The sequence below is a fragment of the Calidris pugnax genome, unplaced genomic scaffold, assembly GCF_001431845.1.
Source record: "Calidris pugnax isolate Ruff unplaced genomic scaffold, ASM143184v1 scaffold211, whole genome shotgun sequence".
NCBI lineage: Eukaryota > Metazoa > Chordata > Aves > Charadriiformes > Scolopacidae > Calidris > Calidris pugnax.
Genome location: NW_015091083.1, coordinates 2,677,246 through 2,696,590, shown reverse-complemented (window position 1 = coordinate 2,696,590; position 19,345 = coordinate 2,677,246). Strand labels below are relative to the sequence as shown.

Below are 19,345 nucleotides of genomic sequence, written 5' to 3'. Positions count from 1 at the left end.
GGGGGAATGCAGGCCCACTGGAAAATAGCACCTTGGCCTTGATGTTGCCAATAATTTACCGAAATTTCGACCAGAAGAAACTCTGCTGGGCACTTCTGCACAACTTGGGGAAGATGTGAAAGGAATCGCCTCCTGATCCTCAAAGGTAACTGCAAGATAGTAAGCAGCGTGGGTATAAACACTCATGATATAAACACTCCATCCCTCCAACAAATACAAATAACTGAAGGTGTATTTTTAGCCTCCTGGATTCACAGAGCTTTTATCAGAAGCTTTAATGTCTAGGCTCAGCCTCATCTGTTGCAACAATCCTTCCCGTATATTTGTCCTGTATGATAATACTAATACCACCTTGTTGCTGCTGAAAATACTTAAAAGGTGCTGTGCAAGCAAAAGTGTCGCACTTGGTTATCAGGTACTGAGGTTGTCTCTAACTTTTTTTTCTGATTAAGTTCATGTAAGATATCATGACTAGTTTCAGAAGAGATGTTAGTTGAGATTAACACAAGGGTTTAACTCCTTATAAAGGAGTCCCTTCTGGGACCAATAAAGATATAATCAAAGTACTAAAGACTGGATTTTTTCAGTCTTTGGTTTCCCTTCCACAAAACCTTTCAGGATTTTCTCAGGTCGTTTCCTGATGACCAATTCAAGTGCCTCATTTCTGCTTTCCTTTTTCAAAGCCCCGTGATTTAGAGGGGTGCGACAAAAGAAGGGTGCTTGCACACACCAAGCCAAGGGGCTTGGCATAAAGACCATGCTCAGCACTCTTTTTGGATAGATTAACACTACTAAGTAAGTTTTCCCTCCACCCAAGAAAGAAAAAAAAAGACTAAAACCCGAATAAAATTCTGCTCTAACAGTGAGTGATACTCCTGAATATTTATTAGCATTAATTCTATAAAAGGAACATTCAGAAGGAAGGAAGGATTCTGGCTTTTATGGCAGATAAACAGGAGACTTTTACCATGGCTTTGTGCATATGGAGTGAACTAAACAGCAAGTAACTTTTAGCTAATTTTAGAACAGTTTTTGTAGTAGGGTGAGATGAAAAGAACACTTCTCTTGTGATGTTGTTTTGCCTATCTTGAAGTTACTGTCCTCGTTAGCTGAAAGGGGAAGTGGAGCCCCAGACATCTATTTTGCATATTAAGCACATGATGGTGAGTGAAGAAGAAGAAAAACAAAACTTCTTGTGCAAGGCTGTCTTGCAACTTCAGTTATCTGATAGGTCAGCTAAGGCAAAAGCTGCAAGAGGAAGTTTCAGGAATTCACATGCAAAAGAATAGGAATGGATCTTCTTTCACAGTTGCTCAAGTCCTAAAAGAAAATGTATAATATGGCAAATTCCCTTGACAAAATAAACTTCATGTTTACTCACTCTTAGCAAGTAAGTCTACTCTGACTCAGAGACAGTAGTTTAAGTAATTTTCAGTCAATGTTTCAAGTCAAAACCTTTTGGTTGATGTCAGATATATATGTGAGATCTCAAGATGCTTCTCACATTCTTGTCCATGTCCATTTTACTATTTAGACTCTCTCTAAGAATTTGAATGAAGGCACTTGATGAGTATTGTTTAGAGGGACTCCCACGCTGTGGATGTCCCCATACTCATGACTGCAACTTCTTTCCTTCTCATCAATTGTTACTCAGTGTACCAAGCCCTTTCGAGCTTTACGGCTCTTATTTCTCTTCTGTAATGCCTATTCTTAGGAAGGATAGTTGTTAAAGTGTACATAATATTAGGCTGGGGGGTTGTTTTTCTTTTTCCCACCCTCCCTCTTTATTTGTTTCTTCAGTCTTCTATACCAGCACATTGCAACTAACCACTATTCAGATACTTTCTCCATGGAGAACTTCTACTAATGCCTGAGGTACCAGCCAGAATGTGAATGAAGACAACACTTACAGCTCCTGCCACTTCAGATCCTCCTTGGTGGAGGACCTCTTCTCCTCCTGAGTTTCTGATTATAATACTGAATGCATGTTTGGTGGCTTACATCCATGTTTCCCCTGTTTCCCCAGAGCTCTAGGTGTCATCTTGTCATATCACACCTTATAAGTATTCCCTAATTAAATTCAGAAGTACACTGAATGTTATTATCAAGTAGCCTCCTTTGGTTTTCTGAAGTTTCGTTACATCTTATCATGGTAATGCTCTTCCTGTGGGGAAGGTTTGGGAAGAGCTCCTGTGTATGACAAAGACTCCAAAATGTTTGTCTACAGATATGAATTATTATTTGGCCTCAAGGAGGAGACATCAGTCCTGCTGTCTGTTCAGAACACACTCCCTGCACTAGTACTGGGGTGAGTTAATAGAAAATCCATGCTGCCTCATGATCTATTAAGCAACACATTGGAAATAATAAACCAAATGAATTTGTAACCTTCAACTTCTACATCATGTGACTCAGCTGCACATAATCATCATTTCAATTAATGTGAATATATCACCTCAGACACTAAGGAAAAAACGGTTCAGGACTCTACAGAAGTCCAAAAATACACAGGGTACGTTCTTTTCACATAATATTTGAAACCCGACAACCAATGCCACCGGTGCGGATGGGAAGCTTACCTAGACCACTCAAGTTAATCATAACATCCTAGAGCTAAAGGCATTTGCAGTATGTGGCACAGTTGTTTTTAAGTGTTACAGTATGATCTGTTCAGATTTCAACAGGAAATGGCACAATTAATTTTCATGTAAACCAGTAAGAAAGAGGATTTTTTTTAAGAGGCTGTATTAATTACAAATTAATTCTAGTTTTATTCCACTTCTTTGGTTTTCAAAACACATTAAAAATCCCCTCAGTGGAAAATTCACATGTGATTGTGAATGTTTGAACTATTAGATCATTGAAGACCAAAGTGACAGGAACAGATCCATCTTCAATGTTGGAAAGAAACAGGAAGGGCCAAAGCTAATGCCCTGGATTATCTCTGTTTTTTTACAGAGGATACAGCCAAAGCATATTTCAATCCAGAAAATATCTAATTAAATCACTGCGTCTAACAAGCTTTTATCTGCATTAGTTGGAGTCTGAAAACCTTTTTAGGTTTTGAAGTTCTTGATGTTCTCAGGTTGCAAGGATTTGCAGGGTGGCAGGGAAGAAAGGGGACAAAAAGAGAACTTGCTGTGTGTTTTGCTGACCTATTGTAACATCCCTTATGTCTGCTGTTAGAGCTGCTTCCAAGCATCCTGTAACTGCTAGACTGTGGTGAGAATATTGAATTCTGTCACAAGGGGCATACAGCTTCATTAACTACCACTTTACAGGTGCTTTTCCAGTTTACAGGTTCCCTGCCCGGAGTCCAAGCTGTGATCTGATGTGCTACATGGGCTGCCACATAGCTCAAAAGGTTCTGGCTGCAACCATGAAAAGCAGAGATTTCTATCTAGCTGTAGATGAAAAATTGGACTCTCTGTACAAAGCCGCTAGATCCCTATTCATATTCAAAGTAGAAGGGATTTTTACCAAGATTTTCCACACATTAATTTTTCCTATTATAACTCTCATTGTAAGGAGATTTAAATAACAAAACTAGAAAATATCTGCCACACTATATCACAGCAAGATCAAATCACTTCCTCAAAATTTATTGCAAGAAAACAATCGGAGCTTTAGTTTTCAGTTTTTTTAATGACAAAAGAGCCAGTTTTTGCAGCTGACAACGCTATTTTTTTATAAAAATTACCATTTCCTACTTTGTGCAGATTACCAGGTTTTTTATTGTTCAGGAGGGGAAATTGTTAGGCAGCAGAGGCACAATGGATTGTTTTCCTGGTCATACGACTTGTACTTGGAAAGTTAATGATTCTCTTTTCTAAGTATATTGAAATAGGGCTTTAGCAGTTATTTTCTCTAGTAAAATGTGAAGAAGAACATAAAAATTGCAAAATACAGCAACAAAAAATAAAGGTCAGTCATGTCATCTTGAATCAGCTTTCTTTTGCATATGTGTCATGCTGTATTATTACACAACTACTGAAGTCTTTGCTCCCTGCAGTGTATTGAAAACATATCAAGGATTGGAAAATGACGTGGTGGTCAATGGATGAGCTGTCATTTCTTATACTTGTATTTCATTCTCAACATTCAGCGTGCGGCCTCATGCCGTTCATCCCTTAAATGCCTCACTCATCTCGCCCCCTCAGTTTGGTGGCTGTTGTCTGTGACTGAGGGTGGGCAGTGACATCGGTTACTGCAGGACGAGCTGAGGTGAGAAGTTCCAGCTCTGCACTACCTGCCCGTGTCCCCACGTGGACTCTGTGCTAAATGAGGGTGCCTAACCTCTGCCTTTAGCGACCTCCCCTGACCTCACCTACGCTTCCAAGTAAGGCAGCGTGCACTCAAGCAGTCACGTTACCTGTGACAGGCCAGTCGCACACCCACAGCCTTGGATCTGAGGCAAGTGGTGTTACTTTCTTCATGTTCCAGATGGGGAATAGAGGTAGAGGAAGGAGGAACTAAAAATGAAGTTCCTTTCCACGCCTGAACAGAGCAAGCAGGTTTGGTCTTGTCAAAATGTACAAACGCTGGGGACAGATCATGCTCAGTGCTAATTACTTATTCAGAAAATTTTAATTACCAGCCTTCAACATACTTCTGGGTTTTGAAGGTATGTAACTTGTCCAGATGTGACTGTCCTCTCACAAATGAAGCAAAAAGTCATAGCCATGGTTCAAACATAATTCCTCTTGGTTATATTAGTGCAGCTGTGCCAGTCAGAGCACAAAGCCCTGTCTGAAAGTGGCCTGGGGCAGGTGATGAGCAAAGCTATGTGAGCAGAACAGGAGATACTTCTCAGCTGTGTTCTCCCTGGGATTTTGATGTAGGGACTTCCAGAGCCAGAATTGGTGTCTTTGCATTTAAAAGGCTTTCAAAGGCCTTTTTTCTTTTAATTTCTTTAATAATGAACAGAATTTTTCAAAGCATTATAAGTACAAGAGCATCTCAGCTAGAGAATTTGTAAACAGAGGCACAATTCTGTTTCCTTTGCCCAAGGAATCTTGCAAATACTAATTTGATATTGAGTAGCAGAACAGGAGATACTTCTCAGCTGTGTTCTCCCTGGGATTTTGATGTAGGGACTTCCAGAGCCAGAATTGGTGTCTTTGCATTTAAAAGGCTTTCAAAGGCCTTTTTTCTTTTAATTTCTTTAATAATGAACAGAATTTTTCAAAGCATTATAAGTACAAGAGCATCTCAGCTAGAGAATTTGTAAACAGAGGCACAGTTATGTTTCCTTTGCCCAAGGAATCTTGCAAGTACTAATTTGATATTGGGAATGTTTCTCCTTTTTCTTTCCCTTTTTGACAGTAGAACTGTGGAAGACAAGTTTAAAAGGTCTCATTTATCCCAAAGGTACCTAAGTTTGCAACCAGCATGTCTCCAGGAGGAGTTTTTTTACTATAAAACTTTTATCTTCTGCATACGTGCTTTCCCTCTTGCAGGTAAAAATAGCAGCTCCCATGCAATATAACTGCCCGAGATCTTTAGTATGTTTCTCCTTTTTCTTTCCCTTTTTGACAGTAGAACTGTGGAAGACAAGTTTAAAAGGTCTCATTTATCCTGAAGGTACCTAAGTTTGCAACCATCTCAGCTGTGTTCTCCCTGGGATTTTGATGTAGGGACTTCCAGAGCCAGAATTGGTGTCTTTGCATTTAAAAGGCTTTCAAAGGCCTTTTTTCTTTTAATTTCTTTAATAATGAACAGAATTTTTCAAAGCATTATAAGTACAAGAGCATCTCAGCTAGAGAATTTGTAAACAGAGGCACAGTTATGTTTCCTTTGCCCAAGGAATCTTGCAAGTACTAATTTGATATTGGGAATGTTTCTCCTTTTTCTTTCCCTTTTTGACAGTAGAACTGTGGAAGACAAGTTTAAAAGGTCTCATTTATCCCAAAGGTACCTAAGTTTGCAACCAGCATGTCTCCAGGAGGAGTTTTTTTACTATAAAACTTTTATCTTCTGCATACGTGCTTTCCCTCTTGCAGGTAAAAATAGCAGCTCCCATGCAATATAACTGCCCGAGATCTTTATATAGGAGCTGAAATGTCCCCTATAGGCTATGAGAAGTTTTGAAAAGGAGGGTAAGAGATATGAGCATGACATGAAATACAACAGGCTGTCAGCACAACAGGCAAACACAGCTGGTGCTGGGTGGAAGGTCTTCTGTGCACCAGTTTGGCAATTTCCTGGCTTAACGGGTTATTATTACATGAAATACATGGAGCTGTAACTGTGTAGATTGACTGGGCAAGCCTAATCTAATATGGAAAAAGTGTATTTTAACCAACAGAGAGACAAAAGAGCATTCTTCCTGACGGTAGCAATGGGTAATTTGACTGTTTGGAATCCAAGTGCAGATATCCACAATGATACTGCAAACATACTACATATTTATACATCAATTGTGTGCAGGAAAAAAAATCATTATTAAGGGGATGCGTGCAGTGAGATTTAGGAAGTATGTCAGTCAGGTATGAGGATTCCCACGATTGCCTGAGATGAATTAAAAAGACAACAGAAATCAAGTTCAGAAAATTTTGTTCTGGGTATATGCACTTCATAATTGGCATTTGTTTTCACAGTTTTCGGTGGATATTTTATAGGTATGAAAATGCTGATGAACTAGATTTGCAATAAATAACCTCATCAAGCCTACTGCTGGCCATTACCTATTCCATGATTTTTTAAATACGCTCCCCATTGCATGGTCACACAGGTTATTTGGAAGCCACTGTCTGCAAGGATGCATTTGCAGTCTTTTAACCTTTAGACTTCTTCCCCTTTTCCCTCCTCCCTGCTTGTTTTCTCTGGTACATGTTGTCCTTCCCTTGAATTTCCTGATCATAAGGATATTTCAGGAGATCACCTCATACCTACTTTATTCTACTCCAAACCCCTGTTTTTTCCATACAACTCACATAGCACTTGGCTACAAAGGTAGAAAAGTGTCATCTGCAGAAAAGATGCACCAGGGATAGAAGTAATTTTCATGTTTTCTGTAGGATGAAAATCAACCCCGAACTGAGTGCATTTAGCTTTTCTTATGAGCCTTTTCTCAGCTCTCTGTGCAAGTGCACATTCAAAGAAGCATTTGTTGGTTTGAAGCTGACCCTGTTCTCTATGTGTATGTAGTGACCAGACTGTCTTGCACTTAAACTTTCTGGCAGACTCTCCCAGATACAAATATAAAACCGTTTTGTGCAGACAGATGCTAGATCAGGATGTCTCTGTCTTCTTCAACATATGTGACTATATGTCACCATAAAAGAAGATCACCAGGTGCATTTCAGTCACATGTCTACTCTGCTGTTGAATGTCAGTGCTGCACATGCTTCTTTTGCAATTATGGAGAAATCAGTGACTTCTCCTGGCATGCTTGCATATTCTTGCTTCTTTAATAATTTTTTGGAACAGAAATGGACACAAAGGAACCTCAGCTCCTCCTTCCCTGGCAAAACAGAATTGGAACTGAACTACCCACCCTTACCGTACGGCAGCCTTGCGGTCTGTAGGACTTCCCATCCTTGGTTGGTAAAATCTCACTATTAAGAAAGAAACCACCTTATCTGGAGTTTTTAAGTTTCACATTTGGGTTTGGGTTTTTTTGTTTTGTTTTGTTTGCATTTGGTCAACACTTTCAGAGTCTGCTGGCGCCTTAGTCCTTATTTGTCGCGTGTGGCTTTGGTGGGCTGGTGGAACTGCGTTCAAGAGAGTCAAAGTTTTGTTTTGAGACATGCGGGCGATGGCTACTTTTGCTTTTTACTGCTGTCAGAGCAAGGAGCAAAACTTTTTATAAATGAATCATGTTTTTATCTACTGAATGTGCTTTTCTCTTTTTAAAAAGATTGTGTGCATGTTTGTTTGAGACTCCTTACTGCTCTACCTTAGCAATCTCTCTGCTTACTTCAGCCCATGTACCCAGCAACACCATTCATATCTTTGCACAAACTTCCCACCCGGCTCAGGGAGGCCTGCTAACTTTCTAACACCATCAAAGAAGGGATTGCATTCAGTAGTAAAAGCCTGAATATTACCTGAATGTCTTTAGTAGCTGTCTGATACATTTGACTGGATGCAGGGTTCCTACAGGGCTCTTCCCAGCTATTATTTTTCACAAGAAGGAACATCCTGCTGATGTTTAATGAATGTAGAATTTCTAGACAGGTTATTTGGAAGTGGGATTATTAGCCTTTTTAGCAGTGACAGCAGTGTACTTACCTCATGTAGCCCAGCTATGACAAATAATAGGAAAACCACCTTTGGACTCGGATGACAGGTCATTGATACTCTTAACTGATACGAGGTAAGTTTTAGGGCAGGAGGATAATACTCAAAACATAAGCATAACCCACATGGTTACAGAACTGAGATTAAATTGAGGGGAAAGGATGTTTTAGGGCTTGTTTTTTTCCTGTTGGGTAATCAGCGTGACAGTCTTTGTCAGTTCAAAAAGGTCATCCCTGACCCAGCCCGAATTTATCAGCTTGGCCATGTCAGGAGACTCGCCGGGTTACCGGGGTCACCAGCTTCTAGGAAAGTATTGACAATTAACACATAATGATCATTTATGCTTATTATCATCAGCAAAGCTGAGACGGTGCAGATACCACAAATGGCAAACTCAGAGCAACACTATGACTTTCTACAGATCTTCAAAACCAAAGTTGGTTGGTAACAAAATGCAGACTTGTTGGGTGTTTTTAACTGATAGCCAGCATGCAAGGGGGGACCTTGTGCGCTCCTCTCTGTCTGGTTTATCAGGCAAACAGCAGGTGTCTCTGCGTTTCAAAATACCTTTGCTTTTCTTTCTCTCATTAAAAATGGAAAGGAGCGTTTCTCGGGTTTTGTTTCCCATCACGCGAGACCCGCCCCACGCGCGCACCCGAGCGCGCACCGCCCGCTGCTCAGCCAGGGAACTACAGCTCCCAGCTTGCTTTGCGCGCGAGGGTCCGCCGCCCCGGGAGGGCAGGGGAGCGCCGGGCTTGCTGGGACGCGTAGTGCGGCCGGGCGGCTCTCCGGCCCCTCCTCCGCCCGGCCGCCATTGGCCGGAGCTGGTCTCCGGTCTCCGCCCTCCGGCCCGCGGTCTCCTGGCTCCGCACGGCGCCTGCCGCAATCACAGCGGCCGCGGCGGCGATACCTCGGCCGGTAGCGCGGTAAGGGCCGAGCCGGGTCGCGCTGTTCCAGGGAGGGCTCTGTCAGTGCCGGCTGGGGGCGGCGGCGGGAAGGAGGTAGGGGGAGCCGTGACGGGTGGTGGGGAAAGCCGTAAGGGAAGGGGGAGCCGCCGTGAGGGTGCCCGCCGTGAGGGGTGCCGGCCCGCTCCGCTCCCCGGAGGTAAGGACGAGGGGCTCCGGGTCACCTCACGGGCTCTGAGCGCTCCTGAGGCCGGCTCCCCCCGGCCGGGGGGGGCTGCCGTGAGGGGGGGCTGCCGTGAGGGGTGTGCCGTGAGGGGGGCCGGCCCGCTCCGCTCCCCGGAGGTGAGGTCGAGGGGCTGCGCCGGCCCCACGGGACAGGCCGAGGCGCTCCTGAGGCCGGCTCCCCCCCGGCCGGCGAAGGGCTGTTGGGGGCCCGGCCGTTAGTCAGCGCTGGGGCTGGCGGGGCAGCGGTTGGGTCTGTTGGCAGGTCCCCCTCCCGCCCCCCGCCTCGTCCCGCCGGGAGAGGGGTCGCTCTGCCCCCGCCGGGCTCCTGTGCGGAGCGCCCGGGGCGCCATCGGTGCTGCCCTTAATTAAAAGGGGTTTGGGGCGCAGTTGTGGCGGGGCCCTTCTGGCTCGGGAGCCGTGGGTGAGCTCCCCTTTCGGGAAGGGTTTCGGCGGGGAGAGGGGTCCCGGCGGGTCGTTGAGGGGCATCGCTGAGGGCTGGGACAGGAGCGGGGCAGGCGGGAGCAGCAGCACCGCGTTCGGCCCCGGTAAGACGTTTTTAACGGGGAAAACGGCGGGGTCAGAATTTATGGGTTTTCTGCAAAGAGCTGATGATGCCTGGAAGGTCCTGCAGCGTGGCTCGTCGTTTATAGCTGGTAGGAAACCCTGCCACAATGTGAAGGTTCTGCTCGGGAGTTGGTGGCACCACTGGTTCCTATTTAGGATGGGACAACGCTGTGTTGGGTGTCTGTATTTGGGGGTTAAAACAAAGATTGCAGGGAAGATCCGAAACGCTCAGATAAACCGTAGTAAAAGATACATGGAGTGCAGGAATCTCAGGCTTCCTGCGTAATCACTTCTCCAGAATTTGATCCTGGCCATGCTCTAAACATTTCCACATTGTTTGGGCAGAAATGCTTACCCTCATCTGACTTAATCCTCTGCCCTGTCCTCCCTTCCACCCTGAATCATGCAATGTAAAGCTATACATGCAGTGTTGCAGTAGCTGGTTTTTCTACATTTCTATCAGAATGTGATTGTGGAGACTTTGTGTATTTGTAGACAGATATGAAAATAAATAGCAGAAGCCTTAAGGTCTGCCAAATTGAATCTGGGCTTTGTGAAGTGTGTATTAAAAAAATCCCCTAAAATAGGTCTATTGGATTGTCCCCATCCTAGGAAGTATAAGGAGGTTTTTCTTTTTTTAATTATTTTTTTCCTTCATACACGGTGCCATCTCTCTGCTGTTGAGAAAAAGTTCATTCTACTGTTTGCAGATTCCTCTATTTAAAATTACTTTTAAGTACCTTTTATTTAACATTTTTAAAAGTTTAAAACCATTCTGAGTTAACATAATTACAGGTTTTTTTTGTTTCCACAGTAGAAGTGACTTAAACCTCTTCAGTAGCTATCCTAAACTATTCTACTACAAGTTCTAATCAAAGTAAGCTGGTTCATAAAATGGTTATTAGTACACTTTGTAAAGAGTTGTTTTGCAACAGAGACCATAATCTCTTTCAAAATTTACCTTATCGGAGTTTACAGTGATATTGCTCTGCCATAAAAGTGCATAAAGAAAATTAGACTAATTCCGCAGGTCCTTAATCACGGGTTTAGGTTCTTCAGTTTGCGTGGCAGCCAGCACAACATGTTAGGCAGAACATTGCTGACAGAGAACTGCAGACATTAGTTTCATGTGAGGAGAGCTATCGTGAGTCACATTTTGTGGAAATCGACATCTAAATATCACAGTGACAAGCAATATGCAAGCATTGTGTGGGGAAAAAAGAATTGTGACCTTCTTGTGAAAACTCACAGGCTAGTGGTCATAAGAAGGACAGATGAAAAGAGAGGTTTCCCAGAAAAAACATTGCATGATCAGCTGATTATCTTATGGCTGTTATTTTCCCCCAAGACTGGCTGATTTCACATGAAAGGAAAATGGATGTATGGTTTCTGTTTATGTAGCTCTGAAAGGCTGTATTGAGGTTTATCAGGAGTTTAAGCTACCAGAGTGTCAACATCACTCTAAGCACTAGTAGAAAATGATCAACTCGGACTCCTTTCTTTAGGGTGGTATCCTGCTGTTCTAAGATTTTTGAGTTTAGTGGACTGTTTTCCCAAAGAAAAGTTGGGAAATCAGGGAAGAGGCTGTTGACCAGAATAATTATTGTAGCAGCAGCCAGCCATCTCCAGATGTAGTCTTTCTTAAGCACCCCTCTCTTATCAAGTCAGAGATGTGCACTAGCCATGTAAAAGAAAGTGGTCAAGGTCTACTCTGTCAGGAAAAACAGGTTTTAAGAGCTGAGTGAGTTGTTCTGGCAAGAGCCATCCAGATCTTCCGTGCTTCTTCCAGGGACTGTGCAAACTGTGCAGCAGCCTACCCGTGTTTGTATGTGCTGTGGTTCTGCATCTGTAGATCTGAGGCTGAACCCACTATATCAGTGAAATGTGCCTTGTTCCTTGCATGGTCTCTAAAGCAAAGTTAAGTAACCCTTCTACCAGCAAGACTAGGCAGAGCTGATAAAGTGATCTCATTTTTTTTTTGCGGTTAGCCAAAGATCTAAAATGATCTTGTAGTGAATTTTCAGTTCTTACATGTAGTCTCACTCTGCATTTAGAATTGCATGTAACAGATTTTTTTGATTCATTGCTTTCAGAAAAAGGCTCTTTATGGACCTCTGGTAAGGTGGTCAGCTGAGCTGGTTTCTCTTCTAATGTGACCTGAAGACACAGCATGTGATGGGAACTTTCTCTTCTCAACTCCTGGGTTCACCACAACCCAGGACACAGTCTTTCAAATTGCCTGCCTGAGCACTGAAAGGCTTTCTTTAAAACAAGCAGAAATATGGGTTGGGTTTGTTGGGGTTTTTTTGGAGTTAAAAACAAATAATGAAAGACCTATTCCCACTGCACGTGTTTAATGGTTAAACCTATTTTAAATGCTGCTCGGAGAACCTTGGAGAGCTCAGCATTAATTAATCATGGCTTATTAGTGTATTGTGGTATGTCTAGGATTTTTCCCCGTCCTTTCTGGTGTTAATTTGGTTTAATTATAGTATAAGAAAAAAAACGAGATAAGTGGAATTATACTAATTAATAAGATATAAAAGATGAATTTTTTTATGTTCTGAATTACCTGTGACAGAACATATGTGTTTTTCTAACACAATGCAAACGTTTCTTAGTGTTTGGTTTGTTGTTTTTTGTGTTGTTCCCTCCCTGGGCCTTCTGTATCATTCACAACTTTGTCTCAGCAGAGGGGAGAAATCTGATGATCTGGATATCCACACACCACGTGGGAGGCTGTTGAATTCCTCATGGAGGGCCTGCCTGAAGGGCTTGATAATATAAGTCTTTGCTCCTTCTCTGGCCCTGGGCTTTCCTGTTGTGGGCCTGTTTGCGGGCAGAATTTGGGGCTGGTATCTGGTACATCTGCATCCCACACAGCACAGCCCTGTGCAGAGGTGCTGCCTGGGGTCCTGCAAGCCACACATCTGTGTTCCTGGAGTTCGGTGTGTGAACTCATCAGGAAAGGCAGTCCCATCAAATTGTTTCTAGTTCAGGACTTTGCACTCTTCTGAAGTCTCCGTTGCGTGGTGTATCAGTAACTGACAGCCAGTGGTGGTGACTGTTCCCATGGGATGGATGCCTGTCTACCAGGGTCTGCCTTGAGTTTAGCCATTATGTTGTATGAACAGTGAACAGCTGGCAGCAACATGGTTTCTATTAGCATGTCCTGGATTCAAATTAATGATTTACATCTCAAAAGAGCTAAGTGTCACGTGAAAGTATCTCCAGCCCTTCAGCAATCATTTGGACCATTTATTTTGTCTTTACATTTTTCATGTAAATGTAAGTAATGCTTTTTTGTTGGAGAAATGAAAAGTTACGCTTTAATGAACATGGAAAAAAGTTTCTTCTTGTGAAACAGATAATGAGCTTTGAGGGCTCTGTTTGCATGAGATTTGACTCTATATCCCAGTAAGTCAAACTCACTTAAGGTATCTAAATAGATTGCTTAAAACATATTAATTTTCTTTTGTCTAATATTTCAGGAGTTAGATATACCTGAAACTGAGTATTTGGAATGAATAGGCTTGTTGGCCCATGGCATATTGTGGCACTTTACAAAGGCTTTAAAAAACTTGGTTTGAATCTTAGCGGTGCTGTAGGCAACAGAATAGGCAGGTTTTGTGGATGTTGTAAATGCAGTATATCTTCAACACAGTTGTTTGTGTTATTTATCTTAATCATCTGAAGAAGTGACAAGACAGACAAGGCAGACTTGCCATACAAAGCCACGTTTGGTGACAGGTGACATGAATTTGCAATTCCAGCTCCACATGAGATTACAACTGTCTATCACACTGCAAAAAATTCTGCTTATTTCTTCATATCCGCTTAACTGCTGAAGTAGCTAATAATTCAACAAACCCTAAATGGTTAAATTAACATGTACTGTTCTTGCTCCCAAATCTCACGCTTGCAGGCAGTTACAGGAGTGGCTTATTGTTGGAAGATAAGTTTTCTGTATTCAAATGAGTTTCTGGAAGAAGTGGTGGCACAGCCCTTAATGTTTGGTTTTGCCTTTTCCTTTCTGTCCTGGTGGTTTTTTGTGTGGTAACAGCTCTTCCTACAGGAGCTGATGTGCTAACATGACTTCCTTTAATTTTTGCCACCTCCATTAGAAAGAAAAAAATCAAACCACCAACTTCCAAAAATATATGTAATATGTTTTTCACGCTGCTGCCTGCAAGACTTAATCTTGGTGACCAGTAGATCCAGCCTTGGAAAGGCCTGTACTGCATGTTACGTACGCCGCTGCTTTGGAGGGCAGCTGGCTACTTCTCTGTTCCAGCCTCATTTGAGAGGCTGCAGGTGGATGGATTTGGCTGTGGGGAACTGAGGCTGACTTTGGTACGGTTAGTTGTTTGGTTTAGTGGTAGCTTCGACGTTGTGCCTTGTGACCATGTTGTACGGCTTGGGAGTTTCCAGCTTCTATTCCAGAGAAAACTACACTAAGTAGCTTAGCTCTTACTACACCACCTCGTGCCTCCATTCAGCAATGGTCAACCTCCAGAATCTCTGTTTTGTAAGTAGGGCAGTATAAAATCCCATCTCGCAGTGCATGAGGAAGTATGTCATTTTTGTGCATGTGCCAAAAGCATGCAGTTCTTCAAGGGGATTTGCTTTATGAGAGCACACAGCAGACCTGAGACTGTGACCAGTATACATACCTGTCTTCCCCCTCTCCCCCCACCCCCTCCAAAAAAACCCAAACCACCAAAAGCGAACCTTTGATTAGATATGGCCAGATTGTTTACTTTTATAGCAAACACTTTTATCAGACAGTTAAGGTGCTCAGGAAGTTCACTAGTGGGGACACCACTTCTGGTCCTCTCAAGAAAGTAGAAAGAGCCATTTCTGCTTGGGCTCAAACCGCCTCTCTGCCTCTGCTGCTCTGAATTTGGTGTCCACAGGTTCAGACCCAGTTCTTTTGCTGTGCAAACACTTAACCATTGTGTGAAGGAGATGGAAATGCTACTCTTTCATGTGGTACCGGTTCACATTTGCTCCCCACTAGCACGACAGGCTGCACGAATAGCATGAGGCTCTCGCAGTCTGCACTTCCCCCTCCCAGCCCCAGCAGTCAGGGCTATATCTTGCACAGAGCAGTGGCATGGCAACTCTCCACCCTCTCTGGCTTTGTGGGCACAGAGAGCTTTTGTGACCCTCTGACCTTCCAGCTCCCAAGCAATTTTCCACATCTATGGATCCTTGTGCTTTTCATCACCCGGGATTTGATTCAGTAACGATTGGCTAATTGCCAGCGAGTGGAAACCAGTGAACTACATAAGCATAGACCAAAAGAACAGTATTAATCTGAAAATTTTTTATCTGTGAGATACTTGAGGCTTGCTCTGTATTTGAGGCTTATTCACTACCAGCTATTATAGAACAAAACAACCAGAGGGAGCTGAAAGACTTGGTTGTCCTATTCAGAATTGCTTTCAGTCAGATTTGAAAGCTGACAGAAAACTCTTGTAACTCTAAGCAGCTCGGTGCTAAAGGAAGATATGACCAGAAATTGTACTGTTGAATGGTCTGTAGAACACAAAAAAATCCCCCCAGGCAAGAAAAGCTTATAGTTGTGATATTACTGATGTTTGTGTTTGGTTTTTTTGATTAATGTCCTCTGATCTGCTTCTCTCAAACTTTTTCATTAGGGATTCTTTTTTCCTTGCCATTTGTGGAATAAATAAAGAAGAGAGATGATATGGAAAGCAGTTGTGCTGCTGGGCTGTGCTTTGGGCATCAGCACATTCCCCATGGAAGAACCTGAAGATGGAGGCAAGCACTGGGTGGTGATTGTTGCAGGCTCAAATGGCTGGTACAACTATCGACACCAGGTAAGGACCACTGATCACACCTGCTGCTGCTGGCTAAACTCCAGAAAACCCCTGCTCTGGGACTCGCGGGGAGGTGATAGCTGCCTAGACTAGTTCAGCCCTTCTGTCATTTGGGCAAGTGCTTCTCCTACTTCTAGACTTCCAGGAGCATGTGAAGTTTTCAAAACAAACAACAAGATTCAGTCACAGCCTGCTCTTAATTCTTGTCATTCTCACCCCAAGAATTCTGCTCCACTGCTCCTTCTACTATTTGAATTATTTTTTTTTTTTTTTTTTGCTTAAAACTTTGTCCAGTCTTTCATCGTTTGAAAACCTGCCATTAGCAGGAGGAGCAGTATTCTTCCTCTAATCACCCTTCTGCATCCTGGGAGACCTGTATCATTTTGGCTAAGCATTCTATTACTAGGCCTAGAGGATCTAACCCCAGTTTGCAGGTGAACAAATGATATCTTGAACTAAACCTAATTTTGAGACACATGCATGTTTCTTTCCATTTGTTTTCCTCTTTTCCTTATGTTATGAAAAACCTCTCTTCTCTCCAGTTAAATCTGTGAAGGTTCCAGATGCACAGTGTGTTGTTGTGGGGTGGATTACACACAGAAGGGGGTTCTTAACCCAAATGTTTACTCATTGTGTTTGACAGCATGGCCTCAGAGTTGTGTTGGTGCAACAAGCATATGGTGCACTGGTGTGCAGGGATCAGAGTGAAGGGCAGAAAGAGGAGAAAAGGGAACAGGAACTCCTGAGTTTGATGCTGCTGTCAAACCAGGGTGTTGTGGAATTGTAGTCTGAGTGTGAGTGTCAGGACGGGCAGGATTAAATCCAAGTGACTTAACTCTGATTAAATTCAAGACTTATAATTAGCAGTTGGGAGACTGCGGCAGTTTTTCCTTTGGGGAATTCTTGGGAAATCCCTTAAACAACTTAATCTACACTTAAACGCAGTCTTTGCTCTAAACTTGGAACTACCTCTTGCTTTCCTGCAGAACACAGTCTATTTAATTCTGATTTTTATATACATCTGTATATTTCTAAATGTTAGAAAAATAGTTTACTAGATTATTGTTGGTTTAGGTGAACTCGGACAAAGATTGAAACATTAGTATACAAACCCAGCATTTTAAAATTAAACGGTATTAAATGTACTGGGTACTTATATCGAACTGATTTGCTGAACACTGAAGCTTTTAAAGTATTTATTATTTCTAATGTAACTGCCTGTAAACTCTAGAGAGGCTTAATTCTCTCTGTTTGTGTCAATTGAGGAAGAAATGAGCCTTCAATGTGTTGGGCATGCTGGGTTTTATGTGTATGTTTCTCTTCCCACCCTCGGCTCACAATCAGTTTATAACTTTCAGCACAGGGATGAGCTTAAAACTAAAAGAACCAGATTGACGAGCTTGTTTCATCTGAAGAAGAACCTGTTACTGGCAAATGCTAACTCAACACTTTGACAAACTGGTTTTAGGGATTTTGCCAGCTCATTGCACTATGGATATCGCCTGATAATCATAGTTGGAATATTACAACCTTAATATAAACTGTTCCTATTTAAAATTTGGTCTAAAAAAAGATATTTTTAAAGTTGAAATTGGAAAACAATTATAAAAATACTAGTGTTGTACTTGATCACGGCCCGCCCTAGGGTGTCTAAATATAATTACTGAGTTGTGCTCTGGTTCTTGCTATTGCTGTATAACCAGTCTCACTGGCTCCCTTCCACTCTAGGAGAAGTTAATACCACAACATTCACAGTCAAAATAAAAACTGTATTTTTGGAGCTGTGGCTCATGGCAATTCCTTTCCTACAGTTGCCCAAGCATAGAGGTTTTTAACCTTTGTCAGTGAGACTACAGTGGCAAGTATATCTACCAGGTGTAATGGAGTTATGAAGATTCACACTTGCCTATTTGTGTCCAACAATAAGTCCTTTAAACATGCCAGTTTCACAGAAGGAAATTAACTTGTGTGTGGGGTCATGCTTTGCACACAGTTATTAAGTAATTGCAGTTCAAGGTTAGAAAAATGAGAATGGCATTTCTTCAAGCATCTTCATCTTGAAGATAACATCAACTAACAATACAAAATATCTGCAATGCCAAATTGTTCTGGACTTCAATCGCAGAAACTTTTGTATTTGAACTTCTACAGCTTGCTTCAGGCACAGTATTAACATTTGGAAAAAAAAAAAAAATTAGACCACCACTAATAATCCTATCAAAGTTATGAAATCAGGATCATAAGAAAGAGAGTCTGTGTGAACAATCCTTCAGAACGGGGCTGAGCTCTTACTTATGTGCCCTGGGCAAGGTACTGTGCCTCTAGCATGTTGCAAAAAGAATCAGCTCCCACGAGGTACAGCTCATCAGCATCCTGTTCTGTCTTGCCTGGAGGCTCTTTGTTGCCAACCTTAAGGGCCTGGCAGGAGTGAGGAGCCGTGGTGGGAGGGCACACTGTGAGACAGACCCAGCAGGCAGTCCTAGAAAATCCCCTCCGTCTGTGGCAGTGTCATCCAGAGAAGGATGCCTTGGGTAGCAAAAATGGGGGAAACTTTTTCCCAGCAAAACTGGCTGAACCTCACACTTTTAGGAGAGTTACACAGAGGAGGAAAGTTACTGCAGAAATCTCAGGAGTTGTAATATGTTTTTGGAAACATTATGCAGACCGATCACCGTGTCTTTGCATGTGTTAGTACTCTGTACCTTCTAGCAATGGAAGCAAAAGCACTGTAAGTATTTCGATTATTTGCTCAAGTCAGTTGCTGTAGAGCTAGGAATAGGACTTGGATTTCCAGTTCTGTGCTTCATCTGTCATGAAAGTCATTTTATAGTGAACACGCAGAAATGCGTGTTGTTTTTCAGTGGAATAGCACCTACACTGTCAGAAAGCGAAGCAGTGCTCCAGGATTGCAGAGTTCTGTAATTTTTTGCTTTCCAAGGGAGAGACTGCAGAAGAAAACATGTACTCTAATTCACTTTCCTCTTTCTGTCACCTTTCTTCCTCAGAACTTCTCTGTGCTAGCCTGTGTACATGTGAATGTGCCTGTAGGTAATTAGTCAATGTGACACTCTTTTATTACCAAACTGGTTGCTGTTCCCTACATGCAACTGAGCACTCATACTATCCCTTTGCAATTTGAGACCTCAGCTGACACACTTCTCTGAGTTTCAGTTGCTCAGTTCAGCTGTTCAGGGCACAGTTAATACATGATGTTGTATGTATTACACTTACATTTTGTGAGCTCCAGTTGTTTTACACGCTGCCCGCACACAACACAGTCAAAACTTACTCTGTTGCCTTCTGAAATAGTTACCTGATAGCAGGATGTGTTCATCTGACTTAACAACCATAAAAGAAGAATATTACACCTTCAAAAATGTCTCTAATTCCATATGTGAAAATTTTTGGGGAAAATAATCCATCATTGCACAGTGCTGTACAGACCCCCTGAACAGCAAGTTTGTAAAGACTGTGCAGTCTTTCTAAGTGCTGAGTTTGCACCTGTGACCTCAAGGAATCTGAAACTCCTAGGACTTGTAATTCAGCTGTCAGTGGTCAGGA

General features: G+C 42.5%; 1 protein-coding gene across 3 annotated transcripts in view; it reads left to right on the top strand.

The window, feature by feature from the left end:
• The first annotated feature begins 5 nt into the window (after nucleotides 1-5).
• Nucleotides 6-19,345, top strand: part of LGMN (legumain) — a 35,179-nt gene continuing 15,839 nt past the window's right edge. The window contains exons 1-2 of one of the 3 annotated variants that reach the window (XM_014957687.1): nucleotides 6-145; nucleotides 15,602-15,784. In XM_014957687.1, coding sequence (XP_014813173.1) covers nucleotides 15,647-15,784 — 138 coding nt within the window. In that variant the 5' untranslated portion in view covers nucleotides 6-145; nucleotides 15,602-15,646. Of the gene's footprint in view, nucleotides 146-9,065; nucleotides 9,246-15,601; nucleotides 15,785-19,345 lie in introns of those variants that run through there. The other 2 variants (XM_014957684.1, XM_014957685.1) reach the window with 2 other exon arrangements.